This window comes from Alligator sinensis, unplaced genomic scaffold (assembly GCF_000455745.1).
Source record: "Alligator sinensis unplaced genomic scaffold, ASM45574v1 scaffold135_1, whole genome shotgun sequence".
Lineage (NCBI taxonomy): Eukaryota > Metazoa > Chordata > Crocodylia > Alligatoridae > Alligator > Alligator sinensis.
The window spans coordinates 844,923-868,977 of NW_005842293.1; the positions used below are offsets into that span (position 1 = coordinate 844,923).

Sequence of the window (24,055 nt, forward strand, 5' to 3'; positions counted from 1 at the left end):
TTCTGGAGGTGCAGCTATAAGATCCTGGGATGCTGATGGCTCTGTTGTGGGGTGTAGTAATAGTGGGGGTGGTGGAGATGTGGGGGCAGGTTTTGCATTTCTTGTCATGGCACGGTCTGGATCCTTTTGGTGTGTTCTGGGGTTGAGGAAGTTTGCTTCTGGTGATGAGGTTGGCGAGGTTCGGTGCTTGTCTGAAGGCTAGGATGGGTGGCTCTGGGAAGATCTTTTTAAGAATAGGGTCTTTTTCTAATATGGGTTGCAATTTTTTGAGGATTTTCCGTACAACCTAAACCCCTTTAGGCTCTTAACTACCTTTTGAGCATCTTGGCCGAAGAAACTTGCCCAAGGTTATACACAAAGTTTAGGAGTAGGGAACTAAACCCAAATTTCCTAAATTCTAGGACTGTCATCTCCCTTCTTCACTTTGCTTCACTTTTGTCAGTAGTTGCTACTGCCACTACCTTCTTTCATATGGTATCAAGTATTAACTACCAAATCTATGAACTGCTGTCTGGTATTATTGCTCAGGGTCCATATTCCATCTGCCTTGTCTGGGCATTTGTAAAGATTGCAGCTTTTGATTAAGTGCTGTACTTTGTTGGACATGCAGGGGGCTGTCCAAGATGTTTATCTTGTAAAGTCTTGTTTTGAAGTGTTTGTATCCAGATCTCAGTCTGTTCAGCTTGACCCACACTTCTCTGTCAAGGTCATGCCTAACGGGGGATTCGCTTGTTGTTGGTATAAAACTCTGTAGGAATAGGTCTGATCTTTGCCAGTGGCTGGCCCACACCATTGCTGCCCACAGGTTTGGTTCAGCATCTCCAATCTCTTCCAGGAGCTTGTGGACTTCATATATAAACAGGGACTTTACCAGGAAGCAGGGAGTGGTGCCTAGTCAGCTTGGCTCTATTGCTTGGGGCTCCCCACTGCTTCTGGCAGAGTCCCAGGAGGTGCACATGGCAGCAGGGCATGACGAAGGCTGCCAGCTCCATCGTGCAGGGCTTCCCCCCCCAGTAGCAAGTGAGTCTCAGGAGCTACACATGAGCTGTGGGGAGCCCAGCATGGTGGAACCAGGCTGAACCAGGCTCCATGCTCCTGCCACCTCACTGGGCACAGGCCTTGGACTTTGTGCTCCTGCCCAGCTGCAGCTTCTCCCTGCCTCCCACCCTGCACTTCCCTACCCTTGCCCTGCAGCAAGGACACAAGGAGGAGCCTGGGAAGCCAAGCAGTTCCCCAGCAGTGGCCCTGCCTGGAAACTGTGCGCTGGCTGGGGCAGGGGCTCTCGTGCCTGAGGGTGGGAATGCAACGTGTTGCCCTGGTGGGAGCGGGTGGGGCTTGGGCCTTATATGAGTGCAGCAGGGGCAGCTGCGGGCAGGGCAGGATGCAATTAATTGGTGGGTACCCACCTGTGGCCAGGATGAAATTGCTTGGTGGGCCAGATCTGGTGTGTGGGCCGTGATTTGCTCACGCCTGCTCTACTGCCAGTAATGATGTTAGGGTCTGGTTTTTTATATCACTTGGCCTAATGCCTGAGAGTACAGGGAGTACATCTGTGTGTGCAAGCTGTGCAGCTTGTTGTGAGTCTCAGTGCACTGTTAAGTACAGTGTAGAGCTTTTTAGTGTGACAACTTTTGGGCCATACAGGAGGACAATCTTCTATTGGGGCGTATACCATTGCAAGTGCACTTTGAAGTTGGTACCATGGGCAACTGGTGCCACCTTAGTTGGGGGGCATGTCCCCCTCCAGCAACCAGTCGGCAACCGGGGAGAGGAGTTCCCCTGTGGACAATCTTGCTGACCAGGGGGAGGTCTCCCTGCAGCCAATCTCACTGACTGGGGGGAGGGGGTCCCCCATAGCGTATCATGAGGCGGCCAATCGCTGCGGGCACTCCCGGGAGTGCCGCTCCCTGGCTGGGGGTCATAGTGGGGGGACCAGCGCTCCTGCCTGCCCGAAGTGGTGAGAGCGGCCAGTCAGGGGGTGCACCAGCACTCTCAGGGGGTGCACATGCACCCTCTACGTGTTGCCATTGGTTGGTACCCCATGTCATTATGACTAAACATCTTAAGGCAGCTACCCATACAGCGACTTTACTGCTGATCTTCTGAATCTGATGTTTATAGATGAGGGAATGGTCCACTGTGATTCCTAGGTAGGTTTAGGTATGCTCATGGGGCAGGATGTTGTTGGTTACTCTGATATTCAGCATGCTCTTGGCTCGACGATTGTCTGGGTGGAAGAGTGATACTGATTTATTGATGCTCAACTGTAAGCGCCACTTGTGGAGATAGACAGCAATGAATTCCATGTCAGTACTCAGTATCTTTTCCAATTCTGTCACATCTCTTCCTTGACCTACTATGGTGACATCATCAGCATACATGTATCTCAGTGTATCACTCAGATTTTGTATGCAGGCAGTCTGAGGTATATACACTGAAAAGTATCGGTGCGAGCACTAACCTCTCCATTCTTCAGAATTTGTATTCTGCTTTTTTCTCCTTGACTGATAGTGAGTTTGAATGATCTGCTGGAGATCATATTCATGATGAAAGTGCATAGCTCGCAGTCGGGTATCATAGAGTGCAGTTTATATTTGGGGCGTTGGTGCCATACAGTGCCATACGCAGCTGTAAGGTCGACAAAGACTACACCTGTTTTCTGCCCCATTTCAAATCCATTTTCCAAGCCAGATGCAAGTAATGTAACCTGGTCAGTGGTACACTGCTTTTAGTGAAAGCTAGCTTGTTCTTTTGGGATCTGGGGATCAATGATATTCTCTATTCTATTCAGGATTATGGGCTCCATGAATTTTTATGTAACACAGAGTAGTGAGTTGGGTTGGTAGCTCTTTGGATCCTCTGGTGGTTTTGGGTTTCAGGATAGCAATGACGTCAGCTTTTCTCCAGATTCTTGGAAGTCTGTATAAATGTATTTATACATGAATTTCTGAAGCCATCTTTTCATTGTGGTTCTGAGCTTGGTAACAAATTCTGGAAATACCTTATCTGGTCCAGCAGCCTTGTCAGTCTTGATTGGTTTAATAGCTGTGTCAAACTCATTGTCAGAGATGGGGATGGTTAAATGAAGGTTGACACTGGGTGATTTAAGTTGCTCCTGAGTCGTATACTATACCACTGCCTATCCCTCCCCATTAAGGAAAAACTTAAGGCTAAGAGATATAAGCCCATTAACCAGGGAAATTATCATCTCATAGTAACCCACAGTCTGGTTGGTGTTTTCCCCACCTCCTTTCTTTGGGATATTTATAGATTCATAGATGTTAGGGTCGGAAGGGACCTCAATAGATCATCAAGTCCGACCCCCTGCATAGGCAGGAAAGAGTAGTCTAAATCTGCTCTCTGCTAGCTTGTGGCCATTATTTCTTGTAACCCCCGGGGGCGCCTTGGTGAATAAAACCTCACCAATTCCCTTCTGTGCCCCCGTGATGAACTTATAGGCAGCCACAAGATCGCCTCTCAACCTTCTCTTGCGGAGGCTGAAAAGGTCCAGGTTCTCTAGTCTCTCCTCATAGGGCTTGGCCTGCAAGCCCTTAACCATACGAGTGGCCCTTCTCTGGACCCTCTCCAGGTTATCCACATCCCTCTTGAAGTGCGGCGCCCAGAATTGCACACACTACTCCAACTGCGGTCTGACCAGCGCCCGATAGAGGGGAAGTATCACCTCCTTGGATCTGTTCGTCATGCATCTGCTGATGCACAATAAAGTGCCATTGGCTTTTCTGATGGCTTCGTCACACTGCCGACTCATGTTCATCTTGGAGTCCACTAGGACTCCAAGATCCCTTTCTGCTTCTGTGCCACCCAGCAGGTCATTCCCTAGGCAGCAGGTGTGCTGGACATTTTTCCTCCCTAGGTGCAGCACTTTGCACTTCTCCTTGTTGAATTGCATTCTGTTGTTTTCTGCCCATTTGTCCAACCTGTCCAGGTCTGCTTGCAGCTGTTCCCTGCCCTCCGGAGTGTCCACTTCTCCCCACAGTTTTGTCTCATCTGCAAACTTGGACAGAGTACACTTGTGTTTTAGCACAAGACCTAAACAGTGTTAGCTTTCTACTAGCTCATGGTGTTGAAAAGCATCTGTGGGTGTTCCCTCTGTTTCCATATTTCTGTCCTGCCAGCTGGGCAAGTCTTGAGATCTGAATGTGCTACTGTGTGCAGTAAAACTAAGCAAATATTCCGAGGTAGGGTTCTTAAACAATCACAGTACTTATCAGCCCACATTGTCTTCAGGTATGAAACATTATATAATCAACATGGGTTGAGATAGCAAAGCCCCACACAATCATTAATTCTTGCACTCTCCACCCTCCCCTTCTCCCCACATGCAACAGCTAATAAAATGACATTCTCCCTGCAGCCAGTGCTCTCTGGTTTTTAGGCTAGGCACAGTAATTACACACAAACTGGTATAAGTGATTGGAAATTGGTTCAAATCTGTAACACAACAGAAGTTCAGCTCACATAAACCACTTTCAAAATGGCTGAAACTGGTTTAAGATAAACGCGGATGCATGCAGTATCAGACTTAACTGATTTAGGTTAATTGGTTTATTGAAATTCTGTCCCAGATCCCTTCCAGATTCAAGTTAACTCAGTCCCCCTGCATCCCAGGATGCTTTGCACACCCTCTGCCTCCTACCACTCTTTCTCCCTCTTCCCCCCCAGTCCAGCTTCTGGCCTGGACCACTGCAGGCAGGTGGCTGCATTTCCAGAATAAAAAGTAAATGTCTGTTCAATTGCTTATTGGTTCAAACTACACAGTTTAGACTAACCTGTGAAGATTGAATCAATTCAGCCACAGGCTTTTTGATTGTCTGTACTTAGCCTTAAAGATTATTCAGTTGTCAACATGGCAGCCCTGTCACACTATGCACTGCATGGAAGGGCTTTAGATATTGGTGAAAGATGGGCAAATATTGGCTTCTGAGAGGAATGTCAAGATCTTTTTGCTAAAAGCTAATATACAGATGATTAGGCTGATTTTCTAGGTGCATCTTCAAGTCTGTTTTATATTGAATTTGTTTATGCTTTGCCGTATATTTTGTATGCTTGTTCAGAGTTATGTGGAAATCTTTCATGGTACAATCACGTATTTCTTAAAGTGTAGAAGTTTTTCCTCAAGGTAAGCAAAGGAGGATGAAATTACAAGGCCACAAAAGCACCTCCTCTTTTAGCTTTTGAAAGCGGGTGAGGAACAAGAGATTTGTATATGCTAGAGAAGATGAATAGTTTTTGCTTTGCTCTGCCACAGTTAATCAGCATGCACTCATTTACATCTGAGATTTGATTAATACTTAGCCCAGCCTCAGAATTGTTCATCTTTGAGCAGATAAACAATAGAAACTCATTGATTCATCTTTTGGCTCCTTTCAGCTATTCAGAAGCCAGACTTCTTTCTCATATGTAACCGTTTCTTGTTTCTTTTATGCCTATGGGTAATTGAATGCTTCTATCTTTTTCTAAGTGCTGTGTGCATCGTACATTTTAATATTTAGCTCTGCCTTTTTTCAGTGGTCATGGTATATAGAGGTATGATAGGTAAAGGTAAGACAAATACTGAGTCTTGGAGACAGAAAAGGCCCTGGGGTCATATTCTTATTTTAGCTAATCTTATGAAACCCCAATTGGTTGAAAAAATGCCAGTACATTGTGGTGTTGTCTGGTTGTAACTGAGAGCAGCATTTAGCCCACTGTTGGTAGCAATCTTGGGCAAGCAATATGTTGACCCTTTTGGAGAGCTCTGTGTAATGAGTGGGAAGGTGGCAGTGGTGGGGCAGGAATAGACTCTAGTGAGGTTATTGCTTTCTTTAGAGCAACCAGAGTCTAGGTTATTTGGGCTTATTTATCCGGTGTTTACTTATTCTGGAGGGCTGTGTCAGTACACCACATGTAGGTAATCTATCAGAGATGTAATAGGGCAGGTCTGCACCCTGGGCAGCAGTGGTACCTGGGGCAGTGTTGGCTGCTGGTTGCAGCAGCATGGCTAAAAGGCAGCTATGGCTGCAGCCGCAGGTATTTTGCCCCTTGCTTCCCCCAGAAGTTGGTAGCGGGGATGCTGCCCCTGTTGTCCCCTTTAGTTACGCTGCTGGCATACATATGCAGTTGCCTCTGAGGGGTCCTGACTTTGCATGTTTCCCTAGGGCTCCTTATTCGCACATGCTGCTTGATAAACAAGGCAGACAGAAGAAACTCTAGTGCAGAACTGATTCATTTTAATTTGTGTAGAAGAGACAAGCTTCAGATGAGGGTCATCAACTCAAGAGGGTATGTAACTCATTTTTCTTATCAGTGATTGTCTCGGTGCTAGGATAGTCTGCTAAACCAGGCTGTACTTTATTAACTGCTAGCAGATAACTGATGTCACTTGCTTGCCTCAGGATAAAAACATTTTCTGAGCAACACAGCTAATTTATCTGGGCTAGCAAAGAGGGATGGGAGCAGTCAGGGTAGCAGCTCTCAGACACCTCCAGTAAATATACCTTTTCTAGGAAATGAAGTTAAGGAGGCTGGATGTACAGAAGAGTAAAGGATGCTTCCTCTGTTGCCTATTAACAGATAACAAGAGGGCTGTGTGATTACTCAACTCATTAAGTGCAGCAATTTGTTTTGTGAGTGAAGGCAAATGGGGTCAGTTCTACCAATCAAGTAAAATCTACATATGAAACTCGAGTCCGTTCCACTTGAGGGCTGGGGGACCCGGGGCACAGATAATGGGAGATGAAGGCTTTCTCCTTTAGCTTGCCAACCTAGTCGTTTATAGAACACAGGTGTTTGATTCACTGACTTGGTCTTAATCCAAAGCTGCCGTGGATGTGACATCACAGGTGGCATGAGAGCCGGTCAGAAAATTCTTTCTTTTTTTTCTTTTTCTTCTTTTTTTTCCCCTGCTGAAAATTTTTGACTCTTTGGTAAAAATCCAAACATATCAGCCAAGTGAAATAGGTCAATTTGGAAATGCTAACACAGTGTCCCATAGGAAATGCAGTTCAGTTGCCTCTTACTCTGATTTTTTTTTTCTGTAAGGCTAGTTCTTTACTCAGACCACATCTCTCAGGGTGCACCACCACCATTCCTCTTGGAGAAAAGTAGTCGGGCATTATGGGAAATGTCTGGGTAGTGAGCCTGGTGCTTACAGACACCTGTGGTGACCAACCCACAACTCTTGGGAGGTGCCATAGTAGCACATGTGAATTGAAATGTTCTGTGAAACCTCTTCAGCTTTGGGGCCTGGTGTTTTTCAGTGGTAAAAATAAAATTTTTTTTTTTTGTGGATCAGTGACACAGAAAACCCATTTTTTTTGTGTCTAAAAACAATTTTATCAGAAAAATGTCAACCCGTTCTAGCGGACACCCTTGTTTACAGCTTTCACCAAGAACCAAATGATTAAACCTACTAAGGACAATGAAATCTGTGTCCTCCAGAGGTGGTCCCTCCAGGCAGGGGGTTGAAACGCACAGTAATAATACGCTGCACTTGCTTTGGAGGCTCTCCAAGTGCTTTACAAACATGAAGAGATTAGTGAAGTCTCAGAGCACCCTGAGAGACAGGGAGGTTTTGTTATCTCTGTTTTACAGAGGGAAAGGCTGGGGCAGCGTGGGGAAGAAGCTAGCACTGCTGCGCCTGGCCTTGTACCTGCTTTGTGAATGGGGAACGCCCTTCTCCAGGGTTCTCATTCGAGAGCCCTTCAAAGGGACACAATTCAGCTCTGAAAGAATAAGAAAAAGCAAATGGGACAGCTGAGCCTTGCCACAGGTAGGTCAAACTGATTTAGGATGCTACTCTGTGTCACTTAAATGCATTGTAGGCTCCCTAGAAGGTGAGGCCCAGATAGCTTTTAGTAATTCAGTCTTTAGATGTAATAACAACGTAGCAACACACAAAAGGCTTTTATCAAGATAGTTTCTCATATACTTTCTAGCCTCCTAATTTTTACCTGAGCACTTTTCTTTTCCTCATGCCCTCTTTCAGCTTGAAACATAGCTTGCCTCAGAAACAGAAACCCTCTTGGCAGTTGTGTGGGCATACAGTGGGCAGTATGTTGGCAGCTCTTGAAAGGATACAGACATTTGAGGGAAGTGATGGGCAACCTTCAGCATGGAGTTTTTATTAGATTCTCTCCTTTTTTTTGTTTTTAGAACTTTATAACTCTTAACATTTTAACTTTTACCCTGAGGTCAAACTAACACAAGAAATCAGTTCTTTCTTCGTGAGCAATGGGCCAGATGGGTAATGGAGTGCAGAAGCCTTGTTATATCATTGTTATGACATGGCCGTTGTCAAAGACAGGCAGTGAGTCACTTCTGCAATAGAAAGTACCTGGGGAAGTTTAGATTACCAAAAAGCAACCAAGCTGGCATGTGGCCAGAGCTTTATACTTCCTCCCTTCAGAAAAGGGCTACAGGATCACTAGTTGTGCATGTGGTCAGAGCCTGAATTGCCAGTCTCATTTTGAATACAGCATGTCCAGCAGTATTGCCTCTTAATACCACACTGGACCATTTCTTCAACAAAGCCTTCAAGAGTGGAGTAGTCAGCACTCTTTCCTGACTTATGGACTCCATTTCCTGCACTATATTAGGTTAATTTTAAAATTGGCCCTAATTCCTAGGTTTTTTTTCTTTCTGGGAGGTAAGACAGGGGAAAATATAACCCTAAGCAATCTCAGTCCTCCCTATTTTTGGGAACAGCTGGGGACTGACCCAGCCTCCAGTATAAGAAGAAATGACTAGGAAATGATCATGATCCAATTTTGTCAGTTTAAACAACAGACCCTCTAAACCTGAGAAACTGCCCTTCTGTTAAAACTGATGTGGCTTTATGCAACATCTTGACATTTTGCAATGAAAAAATGTTTCATAAAAAGGTTGCCAGCTTTATGGAAAAGTCAGAGCAGACTGCTGTAATCTGTGTTTCATGGACAGGCCCCTGCATGCTCTGAGCAGGAGAGAGCAGACAGTTTGCTGTCTGCTCTTGGCCTATCCTATCTCTGCCCCCTGTATTCTTCTGTAAAGCCATCTGCACAGTAGTTTAGCAGGAAGGTATTACTAGAGATCCATTTTTGCCCCTTAACTTTGCTCACAGTATCAAGGACCCTTCATGCACCTGAGAACCAAGAGGCTATGACACCCAGCCCTGCGTGGTGCTGAACTTTGTTTCATGAGCTTTTCCCTTCCACTGGCTGAGTTTAAGTAGTGGTTAGGATAACAGTAGCTTCTAGTCAAGCACTCCCTCACCTCAGCCTTACAGTGATGGGCTTGGTTGTCATGTGGATATGACAAAATAGTTTTGAGATCCCTGCAGCTTCTTTTATTTCTTTTGAAAATAAGGAATAAGACCTGCAATTGAGCAAAAGGGTTTTTCCCAGTCAGACCAATTTCACAAGATGCGGTAATACTCATTACATGCACAGGCAAAGTGACCAGGCTCTGCTGGAAAGCGCTTTGGCAAGAGTTAAAGGATGAGTGTTTGCCTTGGTGTGCTGACATGTAAAAGGCAATGGGAGGAGGCCGATTCGAGCGTTAGCCTCTCACAACTAGTGAAAATATGAATTTTAATTTTTACCTAGGAGAAACCATCTTTGCAATCTCCTATGCCTGATGAAGGGTGCCTGTGCCTGAAAGTTTGCGAATAAAGAATTTTTTTGCAAATATCCAGTTGGTCTAATAAGAGAGATCACCTCTACCACGAGTTTTGATCCCTTTTGCCTCTAGACGAATATGGCTTCAACCTGGATCCCAGCCTCTCCTAGTTCATTTCCTTCTATGGACTGAAATAATACCAACGCCAGGCAATTGGTACATAATGATTTTGGGAGACTTTACAAGCATTCCTCAAGGGAGCATCTCTCCCTTGGAGACTGAGAGTCAGCAAGGGAGACACTATGGATGCTGTGAGGGTCTTCCTTTGTGCCCTTATTTCAAGCCTGGACCGGATACCAGCCTCTCCTAGTTCATTTCCTTCTATGGACTGAAATAATACCAACGCCAGGCAATTGGTACATAATGATTTTGGGAGACTTTACAAGCATTCCTCAAGGGAGCATCTCTCCCTTGGAGACTGAGAGTCAGCAAGGGAGACACTATGGATGCTGTGAGGGTCTTCCTTTGTGCCCTTATTTCAAGCCTGGACCTTTCTTCCACCTCTTTAACCCATCTCAGGAATAGGAACAGGGGGGAAGAGCAAGATTGTAGCACTCCTATCTAGGAGAAACTTGCTGACAACATCTTCAGGACCAAGCAAAAATTCTAATAGTCCTGGTCATACCAAATCTCATGACCTTCTAACTTAGGCCAGGTACAATACAAGTAAAGATAACTGAAAACAGTTTTTTTTTAAAGAAACAAGTAAACAAATGTTTCATGAAGCTTTATACAATTTTCCCTATATTTTTTGATCAGCAATGAACTGGAGTATCTATCTAGAAAGCAGTGTCCTGGATAAGAAATGGATTCAGAGACTGAATAGCAATAAGGTATCTTTTCCAGTTCTGGTTACTCTAATTCTTTTTTGTCTTTCTTCTGTCCCCTGGCCAAACTGCCTCCTTTTGTCAAGTTGAGGCTTTGCCTCCTCTGAGCCCAAGGTCCGCTTGCCCAAAACCTGACCACAGCTTTTCCTTTTTGTTTCAACAAGTCTTACAAACTCACTGTTGGATCCCCCATCTTAGGCACTGTGTGAAACTAGGGCACTGCCTGAAAAGCCAGTATTCACCATAGGATGTACTCTGGACACCTGGTTCTAGCCCAGGGTGAGCACTTGCCCAGAGAAATCAGAGTTTGTGGATGTTGCTGACTCAGGAAGTTTATTTTATTCCTGGGAGAAAAGTTTCACATTTGCCAGTAGGGCGGAGGAAAAAGGACATTGAGCGCTCTCTACCTTTTTTTGCATTGCAGATGGAAACTCAGATACCTGAGTATGGACTTTCCCTTGCTTCCAGCAAGGGAGTTTGTCATGGTGCTTAGCCTTTATCCAGGTGATTGTGTGCATAGGAATGCTTTCATTTTTATCTTTCATTCTGACATGAATCTTTGCTGCTCAGATCATTCCTCCCTTTCAACAAAAAGCATGACTTGTGCACTCAGCTGAATATTGCATCATCTTCCATTCCTCCTCCATCTGTTCTCAACATGGTACTTGTGCTGCAGTCTTTCCCCCTTTTAAGGGCTACAACTTTTATCTAGGTTCTGACTCCCCAGATGAGGCTAGCCACCTTTTGCATCATTATCTGGAAAGATTCAGTCTCTTAAAGCCTTTCTTACCACAAATAGTTCAGTCTCATCCAGCACACTGAAAATCCCTCTGAAATTTCATATTGCTTGGAGTGGGGTTTCAGGTGACTCAGAAGTACAAAACCTTTGTGTAGTGGAGTTGTGAGCAGAGACTTAGCAGCTGATTGAACTGTAGAGAATTTGAACCAGGAAGCAAGTGGCTGTTTCAAGGAGAACACACACGGGCAGAGATAACCAGTCTGTGAGAGCTGCTGGAGAAAATGACAGGCTCACTACTCACTTTGCTGAAACAAGCTACAACTACCTCAGAAATACTGTTGAAATCAAATGCTTCCTTACGTTTTTCCTGCTTGGAAGCAGATCTGTACTTCTCTAAAGTTTGGGGTGGCAGAGATTCTGCATGAGAATGTAGGCCCACACCTCCAGCGCTACTATTTATGCATTACAGTATGAAATGATGGGTCTGAACACCCTCAAACTTGGACAGAGATTGAATCGTCTCAGCTCCCAACTTCGATGTGAAAGCATTTTGCATATCTTCAGTGGAATGTGAAAATGCACCCTGCAAAGCTTCAAATGGTTCCAAGTAGGCATTAGAACAAAGGATGGGACTCATAGGGCTATGCAGAGACCAATGGCTGCCGACTGAGACTAGGCGAAGGATTCGAAACGAGTCTGCTGGAATTTCCAGTAGGATGTAACAATGGAACATCATAGGCCCGTGAAGGACCTGCTTTCATTTATTGTGATTTGCTTTTAGAAGCATACACAAGCTTCTTGTACTGATTTGGCATGATTCAAGTGCTACCATTTAATGTGTGAATTTGCTTGAGGTATTTCTAGCTTTGTTTTGGTGGCTGCACGTACAAAGATGACATTGCAGCATGCAGAGTGTGCCCCTTTTATCTCTTTTGTTCCAGTGCTATTGCAAGGAAATAAATGCCGTCAGTTAAAGCAGATTGGTGCAATGCCAAATCAAACTGAAGTAAACTGGTGCTGCCGGTTCCAGAATTACTGAGTCAGATGAAGTTCAGCAGCAGGCTAAACGTATTTTTTTTCTTTGCTTATGACTACAGAAAACTGGCACCTTCCACATCAGCTATTCTATTCCCTTCATGCATTCAAATCCTTACCTGCTGACTTCAGTGACAGAAATAAGTTTTTACTCTTTTTGGCTAGGGATAGACATTAAAAAAGCCTGAGCCTGAACTGATTCAATCTTTGCAGGTTAGTTTAACCTGGTTAGGCTGAATTCGTTTGTAATTGCACAGACATCCCAGAAATGTAGGCACATGCCTGCAGTGGCTCAGGCTAGAAGCCTTCCCTTCTACAGTGCTGAGCTGAGGGGGTGTATGGCCAGGTCCCAGCAGGATGCTCTGATTAGGGAGGGGTTCCCCCCGACCTTCTGATCAGCCCAGCAGGGAATTGATAACACAGCGTTTGTCTTCCCTAACTCAGTGTTTATCACCCCATTAAGAAAAAAACAGAGGGACATTACCAGCTACCTGTTGATTCTGCCTTTGTCCTGTCTGCCACAGTATGGACCATAGCCAGCATAGCTAATGCTGAGAGAAGTCTGTGTAAGGCAGAGGGGATGGGGCAATCCCTGATAGCAGGGAGCTGGGAGGGAAGGAGCAGGGATTGCCCCATCCCCCCTGCCTTACACAGACTTCTCTCTGGCTTCCCCCTACAGATGCCTGCAGTCTCTGCTGAGCTCCAGCCAGGGAGCAGAGGGGAGGAGAAGAGAGCCTCACCCAGCCCAGAGAGCATGCTGGGATGCTGGGGGAGTCTGGTTTAACTTAAACAAGCAAGGGGTCTAGGATAGACATTGCATGAACCAGACTGACCCAAATCAGTTAAGTCTGATACTATATCTAACCAGGTTTATCTCAAACTGGTTTCAGCCATTTTCAAACTGGTTTATGTGCACTGAACATGTGTTCTGTTACAGGTTTAAACCAGTTTCTGGTCACCGGTTTATGTGTAATGTCTGTCCCTAGCCTTTAGGTGTCCTGTGCAAGAGAGGCTGAACAGTGGATCCAGCTCTTTCTGGAGTATCATCTTCAGATGATTTACTAAGTTCCAATCAGTTCCACCTGTGCAAGTTTAATTAGGATCAAGGAGTGCACCATCAATGTAAATTGATCTGTGGAAGACATCTAGCCCAGTGCCGCCAGTAATGAAAGGACACAGCTTAACTCGTGGCTCCCTGAGTTTGCAAGGCTGACAGTTGCTCTTCACTTGTAAACAGAGCGCAATTAATCTGGAGTAATGTAAAGATATACATAATTCTGCCTGCTTTTTCTCCTTCCCATGTTGTACCGTTGACAGAGAGTCAGATTTTCAAAAGGTCTCAAAACGCACAATTAAAGTCGGATTATTAAAGGAGATCATCCCGTTGGGAAAACTAATCTCAGATTGTTAACACTAAACTTTTGTCTATGACTTTTTGACTCATTATTCTTTATATTAGCCTTTCAATTTCTATTATAATCAAACGGGTTTCCTCCAAATTCTTTATTATGTCATAGTGCCATACGAGAAATTTGGGACATTTACTTTTATTTTTATGGCTGGTCACTGCATCATAAAAAAACAGGGCTGGAGGGGACCTCAGGGGGTCATCTAGTCCAACACCCTAGTCAAAGCAGGATGATAGTATCTGTCTAAACCACTCCTGACAAATGTTTGTTTTAATAACCTGCACTTAAAAACTTCCAGTGTAGAGATTCCACAGATCTCTAGATAACGTGTTTCAGTGCATAACTACCCTCGTAGTAAGAAATCTTTGTATAATAACTATCCCAAATCTGTGTTAAATTTCATCCCATTATATTACTTGGCCACAGATCAACTGATTGCCATTATCTTCATAACAACCCTTTTTGAACTTGTAGACTGTTTTTTTTTTCAAATGAACCTCGTTTTCTAAACTAAATAATCCCAATTCTTTCATGTGTCATTATTTTTTCTAGATCTGGCCATTTTTGTTGCTCTTTTTTGGACTCCTTTAAATTTGTCTATATCTTTCTTGACTGACTAGGCTATCATTACTATTGGAGAACAGTGAAAACAGAAAACATCTTCACTTGAAGTTTGGATCTGGACCTAGACCTGGAACTGAACTTGGCAGCTCAGGATAGTCTTTAGCAGCAAATACTGCAGCTCAAACCCAGAGCAGGTGAACAAAATAAAATAACAACAACAAAAAAATAATCAAGACTTCTCCTCCTCCTCCCCCCTGACTCCAAAACAACCACCTTGCAACCTTTTAGAATAAAAGATGGCTTACATAAAATTCAGAGCCAGTATGAGGCCACAAATTAACTTATGGGCTCTATGGCTTAGACTGTTGACAATAGTTCACAGCGAGATGTTTTCAGTAAAATGATAGTGGGGTCAGGAGACATGATACAATTTCAATTGAATTATGGTCCTATTGTAAGGCTTCATTTCCCCTCACATAAAACAGGATCTAACATCCAAGGCCCTGTGCAAGCCACTCCTAAGTACAAAATGCCTGCTGGGTTTTATTGCATAGGCACTACACTGGTAGGGGCTGGCTTATAGCTTTATAAAGCTTGTAGAGCTACCTTGAATATGACAGATCACATATAAATCTAAACAAACTCTCTTTCTTTTTAGATTGGTGAGGATGCATGTGAAGACCTTCAATTAGTAAGTGGATGTGAATGGGAGAATCTGGGCCCTCTTGACTCTCACCAAGGAGAGAACTTGGTTTCAAAGGTCAGTCTAGTTGAATAAAGTGACTGCAGGATTTCAACTCAAATTTGACCAGTCTCAGGACAGTCTTGGTTTGTGATGCAGCTAGGACTCCTAGAGTTTCCTGCATGATAAATGCCATCCATTTAGAAGAAGATGCCTGTAACTGTGCAATTTAGTTATGGGCATAGACTCTAGATTAGGGTGCTGAACACCTCCAAAGATTAGGCGTTTGTGTGCTGTTGTTGTGCAACAGTCCATGGTAAGAAGGGCGGAAGCTTATGCAGTGATTTGTATGGTGTGCTGTAACATGACTAAATACAGTCCTTTGTGTGTGCCATCAGAGAAAAACTGCTGAATAAAGGCATTGTTTTGAATACTGTGAAATATAGGGTGAAGCTTATGTAATGATGTATGCTGATTAAATCAGCATTTATTTTGTGATCTGGAATGGACAGATGTGCAGCTGTTCCCAGGTAGCTGAATTCAGCAGATGGATATTACACAAGCTAGTGGGGCAGCAAGTAATAGCTTATTTGCCTTGAATATCTCAGATACCCTGAGATAAGCTATGAACTAATGAACACCAGGGTAACTATATTGATTTTTAACTCTGTTTTCTTTGGAGTGATTCTACACAGCATTCATGTAAGATACACTGGTAAGGGGCTGCCCATTATGTGTCTGTTCCTTTGTGCATTGGTGCAATCAACTTTTATACTGGTGTCAAATGTGACATCTATCCAGGTCCTCAGTTGAGGGATTAGATGCTGGGAAGCTCCTAGAGCTTTGGAAACATTCCAGAAAAATTAAATGCATGAAAATATTAATGAAGTTTTACATTTTGCTTTCAAGCACAGGGACATGAGAAAGGTCTGTTAAAGCAATCATGGTCAAAAAGGGCCCCAAGGAATTGCAGTTTTCTCATTAATTTGGCTGGGCTTTTAACTCTCATTACCATAATAATCTGGGGCCTGGCTCTGCAGGTCCTTCCTTACAGAGGCTAACCCCACACTGAAGTCACTGAAGGTGAAATCTTAGACCCATTGAAGTCAACAGTAAAACTCCCTTTGCCTTCAGTAAAATCAGGATATCCCTTAATTTGGCAGTATAGGGACTGCAGGATACAGGCTTTTAAATGGAGCCTCAGGAATCTTTTTGTAACCATGTACAACCCGAGACCAGGAGGGGATAGCTTAAAAAGGATCCTAATTTACTGAAATAGCACTTCTGAAGTTGACTATCACTGTTTTTATCTTTGCCTTTTATATTTGTTGGCTCTGATTTCTGCCTATGTTGGCTATATGGTTGAATAAGAATCCATATAGTTGACTGAGATGATTTAATCAGGTAGGATCCTGCCTGGAGCAATGGGTTGGACTAGGTGACCTCCTGAGGTCCCTTCCAGTCCTACTATTCTATGATTCTACAGCATGCATGGGCACACACAGCATCTGTGCACTCAGCGTGTGCGCATTTGCAATGGATACATTTCTCTGTTAATAAACCAAAGCTGAGTTAATTTTCCTTGAAATGCACACTCCATATTACACTTTCTAAACTAGAAAATGTGTTTTTTTTAAAGCAAACCCTCTCTTTTTCTCAGCCTCCACCTCTGCAATTAACCAAAAAAAAAAAAAAAGGAAAGATAGAATATTAAGAACGTGAATTACTCAAGTGCAGTCATTCTGATAATTTATTCTTCCTTTTATGAGTCACAATGGCTCCTGTGACTCAAGAGGCAGAACTTTCCATTTCAATAGGAGGAAGTCCCAAATTCCCTGACTTCACAGATGACATACTGGCTTGTAGGCGTTATTAGCACTGGCATTTCATCTCTCTATCCTCCTTTTGTTAACAACGTAAAAGATTCCTTTTAAGACTTGTACCTTTTATCACCTGTTGTATTACAAAGTGCCTGAGCTCCAGTAAGCTGTGACACAGTTATACCTGCAAACCTATAAACATAAATCTTTAAAAACTGTTTAATGCTGGTTTGGGCTTTGGCTTTTCAAGTTGTTTCCTGCGTAGTAAATGTTTCCACCTAGAACCTAAGAACTTAATTCTTGGTGTAGTATTATGAATTTAGTGCTGGTATTATCTGCCTTGCAATCAATGGCATGACTGGTTTTCACTTACTTGCACTGGGGTGCCATAAGGGAATTCCATTTTCTCGCTGCTCTGGGTTATCACTGTTGGATTACTGGAACTGATGAGCACTGGTGAGCTGATTTCTAGAGTCTGCCGGTCGGTGGGTGAATGGACAATCCTGTTGAGTGTGTTTAAGGCAGTTGTGATAGAGAATTGTCTCAGACTTTTCCTCCTGGATTCTGATACCTTGCGGAAAGTTGGGGACTCTTTGACTCTTGCTTTGGGAGAGGACATTCTTAAGGGCGAAGCACATTTAAACTGGGAAGATGGGTGGCTTTTACTTGTCTGTAGGAGTTGTCTTGCAGTAGTGTTCGACTAGAAGAGAGTGAAGGGAAGCTTGATGATAGCATCTCAGAAGCTAAGCATTCTGTAAACCCCCACCCAGTTAGCATTAGTTTTGTCTCCTGATACCTTTATCAAATGAGGAGATGAGTTTGGGCTGAAGATGACATTGTAGTAAATCACTGAACTTGCGTGGCTTAGCTTTTTCCCTATCTTTGCAGTGACAATTCCCAGAGGCATAATTATTGATGCAAAGCTGACAACCAAATTAAAATGGATTTGAAGAAATCTCTTGATGGCACATCCTCCCATTGAGCCTGGGTGTCTGGTTTTCTCTTTAGCTAAGAATCTCACAGGAAGGTCCAGCCTCCTTTCCGATCAAAATCTGACATTTGCAGAAGTGAATATGATACTGAACGGATTTCAGATGATTTTTTTCCCCCCTCACTCAACTCCAGTAGCACATTATAACAGATTTACCACTAAATTATAATGGACATGTGGGTACATCTTAAACAGCTTTATTTTGGCAGCATTGCTTGCATTTTGCAACAGGGTGTCAAATATCTACAATTGACACTGAGGCTTTAATATGGAGAAATCCTCTTTGACACTAGCTTTCTGAACAGTGTCAGATCCACTCAATTATATTCATCCAGAACAACACATTCACCGTTTGATCCTGTTCCCATTGAAAGAATTGACACTCTCACTGTTGATTTTTAATGGGAGCCAGGTTGGACCCTGAGTTTCCATAGAGGTTACTGTCGAAATCGACAGTATTTCTTTGAAATTGCTGATCACCTCAACATTAGCAAAGGGCATGTGGTGACAACATTTCTTATAATGATGACTGGCAAAGAAATTAATCATGATTTATTGCTGACATTAAAGAATTGCAAAACTTTGAGATTTTCACCCACTCATTTGAAGCAATAACCTAACTCCTGCTATGAGCAAGGATTAGTCTAATGTGAAGTAGGTAGTTGCCTCTACAATGTCATCTTTTGAAAAGCTTGGACTGTTTTTACATTTACCTCCCCCTCACTTAAAAAAAATGGTTTGAAGAGAGCATTGCATGTGTATAAATATTAAGTAGTATTGTTTTAATTCCCATAAATTATTATAAAAAGGCCTAAAGCTAGAACTGCTTATTTGAGTTCCCATAACCTGAAAAAAATGGGTTACACATCTGAGCACTGACTATAAATCCAAAGCCTTAATAAGTGTTACACCCCCAAACTAGCCCCACCTAGGCCCTTCCCATAATTAATTTCTAATGTCTCAGTGAGTTTATATGACTATACTTAACTACTTTCCACTTATGTGGGATTCAAATAAGTAATTACTTGAGTTAAGATCATTTCATTAAATGAAGAAACAGTTTAAAAAAATAGAATTTCAGATAATATTTTTACTTGTGTCTTAATATATATAAAGTTATGATGGACTCATAACATGCATAAATATTCCGGTCATTAATCCTATCTTCTTTTTTTATTTTTTGGTATTTTGATTTTTTTGGTGGTATTTACCACTTGTATCTCAGACTAAACTATAGGAATATTGTTAGTGAGAATTCAGCAACAAATGAAGAATCTCATGGGTGAGGAAAGACTTAATGGGCAAGCAGAGTGATAATGCAATAAACAGCTACCTCTGATATGATCTGGTGCGGGGTGGTGGTGACATTTTATGGCCTATGGAAAAGTAATTTGTTTGCTCTCATTGTAGCTCCCAGTGGAAATGTATGATTAACAGAGCTGATAAGAGCACAAATTATGGGGGGGAACTGGAAAACATATTTTTGTTCTGTTTGAAATTTTCCATTTTTTTTCACTACATCTTTCAAACTTTTGAATTATTTCATTCAATGGGGAAGGGGAGCCACTTTCTTCCTTTTTTTTCTTATCAATAGAAAAGCTAGGTGAAAAAAGTAAAGTGTGAGTAAATGTTTTCCCTATTCCCCCAAAACTTTGATTATTGAGATTTTTTTCATTTACATATTTTCTACCAAAACCAAAAATTTTGACCAAAAGTCATTTTTGGGAAAATGTTTGACTGGGTTGAAAATGCAAAGTTTCCATAAATAAATTTTACAAAATAAACATTACAAAATCCACATCCTTCCAGATGTCATCCTTAGGGCTGCGCAAAGCTTTGGTAGCCGATTCGATTCAGAGGAGATTTGGCCTGATTTTGGGACTGAATCTTTGAATCTGAATCGAATTGGGAGACCAAATAAAAGCTCCGAATCGATTTGAAGAATCTGAATCGATTTGGCCGATTCAGGGATTTGGCCATAGACTAAACAGGCAGCTGACAGCTGCCTCCAGCTGGTAAATCTGTTGGGGTTGGGGGAGAGGCGGGGAAGAGGTGTGGGGGAGGGAGGGATTGGGCTCGGGCTGGGGAAAGCTGCCCAGCTGAGGTGGGGGGGTGCAGGATGCGGACACGGCAGTGCTGGTAGCGGGGGCTCTGCCCTTCTGCCCCTTGCCCAGCAAGAGGGGCGGGGCAGGGCGGGATGTGGGTGAGGCTCGCTCCAGGTGGAAGGGGGCAAGTGGCATGTGCCCAGCACTGATGCGGGCATGGTAGCTATGCCCTGCTGCTGCCCAGAGTGAGCCATGACTGCATAACGCCCCCCCCTGCCCCCCCCGGCGCCAGCTGGGCACGCAGCAGCAGGACATAGCCCCTACGGCTCCCCACACTGGGGCAGAGGCGGGCACAGCTGGGGGAGCCATGGGAAAAGCCCCCGTGACTGCCCTGCTTGGCCCCATCCCTTACCTGACCCAGCCTCCTGGCACTTAAAAAAAAAAAAGCTAGGTGACAAAAGTAAAGTGTGAGTAATGGCTGCAGGAGCAGTGGTTGGGGCCTCTGAAGGCTCATGGCAGATGCCCCCCACACAGTGCAGGGCAGCAGGGGGCAGCGGGGATCAGCCCCCCTGCTTGGCACTCGCACGGCAGCGGCCCCATGGTGCGGGTGCAGCGTGGCTCGGCAGGGCACTGCACATTGCCTCGGAGCTGGGGCAGCTCCACCTGTCAGCTGAAGCCCGGCAGCACTTGGCCCCAGAGGCTTCAGCTCCCCGACAGCATGCAGAGCCCTGCCAAGCCATGCTGCACCTGCGCGATGCGACAGCTGTTGCGTGGGTGCCAAGCTGGGGGGGGGGCAATCCCCACTGCCCTGTGCTGTGCGTGCAGGGCTTTGCCATGAGTGCTCAGAAGCCCCAATCACTGCTGTTGCAGCCGGTGAGTGTGGGGCTTTTTTTTAGGCTGGGGCTGGGCAGGGGCTGGGTCCGGGCAGGGCAGCCATGGGGGCTTCTCCCGCAGCTCCCCCCACCCGGGGAGAGGCAGGCATAGCTGGAGGACCCTGGCTGTGCCTGCCTCTCCCTGGCCGATCTGAATCACCGAATCTCTCCGAATCGGTGCTGAATCTTCTGAAGCTGATTTGGCCGAATCGATTTAGGACAGTGATCCAAATCTCCAAATCGAATCACTGTCCTCTGAATCGGCCGATTCTGAGTCAAATACTTCCCTATTCACACAGGCCTAATCCTTACCCATTTTGTGTCGGCACAGTGCCAAGGAGTGAGTGGCCATGAAGTCCAAATGGCTTCTTTTGTTGAAAATTTGTTGCTCTGGGCTAGGGGTGAAAGATACACTGACAAATATCAGGGACGTTTGCACAGCTAATGGCCTTATGAGGTTCCTGTTTCTTGTGGGTAAGTGCAATAGATACTGGTCACCTTGAGTGACAAGAACCACCTTTCACCAGTACTAAATTAATTTAGAAGGGCTATAATGCAAAACAAAGGAGTCCCAAACCTCATGCAACATGTCATGCAATTCAGGAAATGTGAAAAAGGTCTGGATGGTTGACTGAGGTAAGGTATTGAATAAATGTTTTTGTACATACTGTACTTACCTCCACAAACAAGATGGGGAAGATCCCTACTTTGTCACCTAACTTGCCCTCAGCCCAGTTCTCATCAACTTTGCTGATCACTGTGATGATATCACCCTGAAAGGCAGGAGTATGTTGTTACCAAACTATTCTTTTGGAGTAGGTGGATACTTGTTGTGAAAATGAGTTTACTCTGTAATGCCCACAGGCCAACCTCATTAAGAAGCTTCAATGGCGTGTCCACTGTAGAGAACACAAGCCTCTATGCTTATATAATATAATCAGAAATTTTTTGGACTTGAATTCAATGGTTCTAAGAGCAGAATGGCTGCAATTTGCTTTCCTGCTTTTTTTTGCATCATCCATGCAAAGTGTGTACACACATCCTCCATTTGACTTAGTAGAGATTTTCCATTCCCTTTGCACAAATGACTCCACAAGGTCCAGAGCGGAGGGTGAATCAAGCCCCTTCTCTGGCTAAATCTTTTAGTAGCATCAGAGGCTCATCATTGCATCCATGTCCAGGACCAGATTGTGACTGGGGACACAGAGCTACCCCTTTATTGTCTCAAGCAAAGGTCTGGCACAAGCACAGTGTTCGAGTTCTCCTTAGTATGACAGTGTAAAATCAGTTTACAGAGAGGGGTAGGCTGTAGCCCTGTTGGTCTAAGGACATAGGCAGACAAGGTTCTCTGGGTAAATCCGATTTGTGTTGGTCTAATAAAAGATATTGGATTTACCCAAAAAACCTTGTCTGCCTTTGCAGAGAGGAGGTGCTGCCAGACTTCACCCAACCCTGGCTGAGCTTTGAATCTTGCCAAGCTTGGATGTGAAAAGGCCAAGTTTTAACCGTCTTTGTAGCCTGCTGGTTATTGCTGAAGGGTCGCTGCAGTAGCTGGTCTAACCCGTCAGCCAGAACATACCGTATTAGCTATCTGTCAAGTGCTGCGAGGCGCGGGGATGTGAGTGAGCGTGTTCTCTTCTCGCTGAAGCAGCAGCTGTCTGTTTTATATGTATGATAACTCTCCATGTGCTAACTTTGCTGTAGGAGTAGAAATGAGCCTTGTCTCCAAAAGCAAATAAACAGAATGAGTAAGCAGTGAAACAAAGACAAATAAAGCAAAAAAGAAAACAAAACCAGACGGCGTGAAACAGAGGAAAGAGCCTGCAGTTTAAATCAGATGTTGGCATCCTGTGTTCCCCGTGTTAGTGTTAGCAAGATTAGAAACCACATTTTAAAGTGGTGATGCTAAAATGAGCAGATGCTGTGTTAAGAACTGACTTTCTCTTCTGGTTCCTCCTCGTTCTAGTGTGAGAGTGTGACTGAGTCCTAGATACCGGCTTTCCTCCACAAAGCCCTCCGTCTCTTTACTTTGTCCAGCAGTCCCTTTGGAGTGCTGCTTGCTCTCATTGCCAGTGTGCAACAGTGCTAGGATGTCAAAGCAGAGTTGTTAATAGAAAGAAATAACGGTTGATTTTTCTGCTAGGATACTGAAGCCTATAGGGTGTGATGCCTTGCTTAATTTTGACTGATTTTTGTTGTTACCATGAAAAATGTCTAACAAGGAATGAATGCATAGAGATGACAAATACAGCTGTTGCTTGGGTAATGTGTATTCTTGGTAAATGGTCAAATATGCTAATAGAGCGTGGTTGATCTGTGTCCCCTGACTCAAGCTCTTCTAGGTTTGTTTTTAAACTGCTAAGTATCTTTCAAGGAAACCTTCCCAGAATTTCAGTTTTATGGTACATAGCAGCTAAAGTCAACTATTCTTGATTGATAAAAGAAATGTTGTGGAAAAGCTGAAACAGGGAATTCAGAATTGGGATTCCTGGGCTCTGTCTGGACCTCTGTCAAGCTAGTGCTTATTTTCCAAATGTCAGTATGTGTCTCTGGGCAAGTCACCTGGTTAGGTAGTATTTTCAATGCTGGGCATGTCTGAAAATCCCACCTTCAACTTCTTTATCTCAGTTCACCCATGAATAAAATGGGGATGATGCTAAAACTGATTTATGTCATTGAGAAGTTGGAAAGCTTAATTCATATTTGTACAGAGCTTTGAGATCTTCAAATGAAAAGTGCTGCAAAGTTATCTGATCATGAAATAATCCATAGTAAGAAAGCTAGTCAAGTGTTAATACAGTGGCAATGGTTGGACTTACCTTATGAAAAGTTAGGCAGTCCTTATTTTCACTTTTATTCCTGTCTCTCATATCAAAGTTGTAAAGTGCTCTGCAGAGGGGTGGTGGCAGTGGCAGGTGCTTGATAACTTGCACAGAACTGGTTGGGAAAACTCCACTGACTCCGTTGATCTCTCCTAGGTACCAGTCTTCATCCAGCTGGCGGAGCAACATGATGATATCTCCTTTATTGAACCGCAGTTCACCAGGGTTGTGTCCCCTGTAGGAATATAAGGCTTTGGCCCGTGGAACCTGCAGGATAAGGAACAAACATTAACACTTACCCACAACCAGCTGACACAAAAGTGAACATAAATCAAGCTGTTTGGGTTGACCAAAAAATGGTGGTCTACCATGACTCCTAACATCTGTCATGGTAGATGATGTCATTTCATCTTGATGTCATTTCTAAGGGAAACTATGGCCTGGAGGAGTAACTTCTTACTTAGACCCCATATGGCCAAAAGCAAACCTAGGCCTCTCATATATGTAGGAATGTAAGGAATAATTAATTTCTTTATCTAATCTCTACAATAGGCTTAATTGTCTCTGAGTTTGTGCCCCTCTCACAATATTC

At 43.9% G+C, this 24,055-nt stretch overlaps 1 protein-coding gene across 10 annotated transcripts in view; it reads right to left on the reverse strand.

Moving 5' to 3' along the window:
• The window catches only part of SH3RF2 (SH3 domain containing ring finger 2), a 107,765-nt gene that overhangs the window by 50,922 nt on the left and 32,788 nt on the right, over nucleotides 1-24,055 (reverse strand). For 7 of the 10 annotated variants that reach the window (XM_025209524.1, XM_025209525.1, XM_025209526.1 and 4 more), the window contains exons 3-5: nucleotides 23,461-23,730; nucleotides 21,319-21,414; nucleotides 17,107-17,433 (exon numbers count right to left, since the gene is read on the reverse strand). In XM_025209524.1, coding sequence (XP_025065309.1) covers nucleotides 17,107-17,433; nucleotides 21,319-21,414; nucleotides 23,461-23,730 — 693 coding nt within the window. The remainder of the gene's footprint in view (nucleotides 1-17,106; nucleotides 17,434-21,318; nucleotides 21,415-23,460; nucleotides 23,731-24,055) is intronic. The other 3 variants (XM_025209531.1, XM_025209532.1, XM_025209533.1) reach the window with 3 other exon arrangements.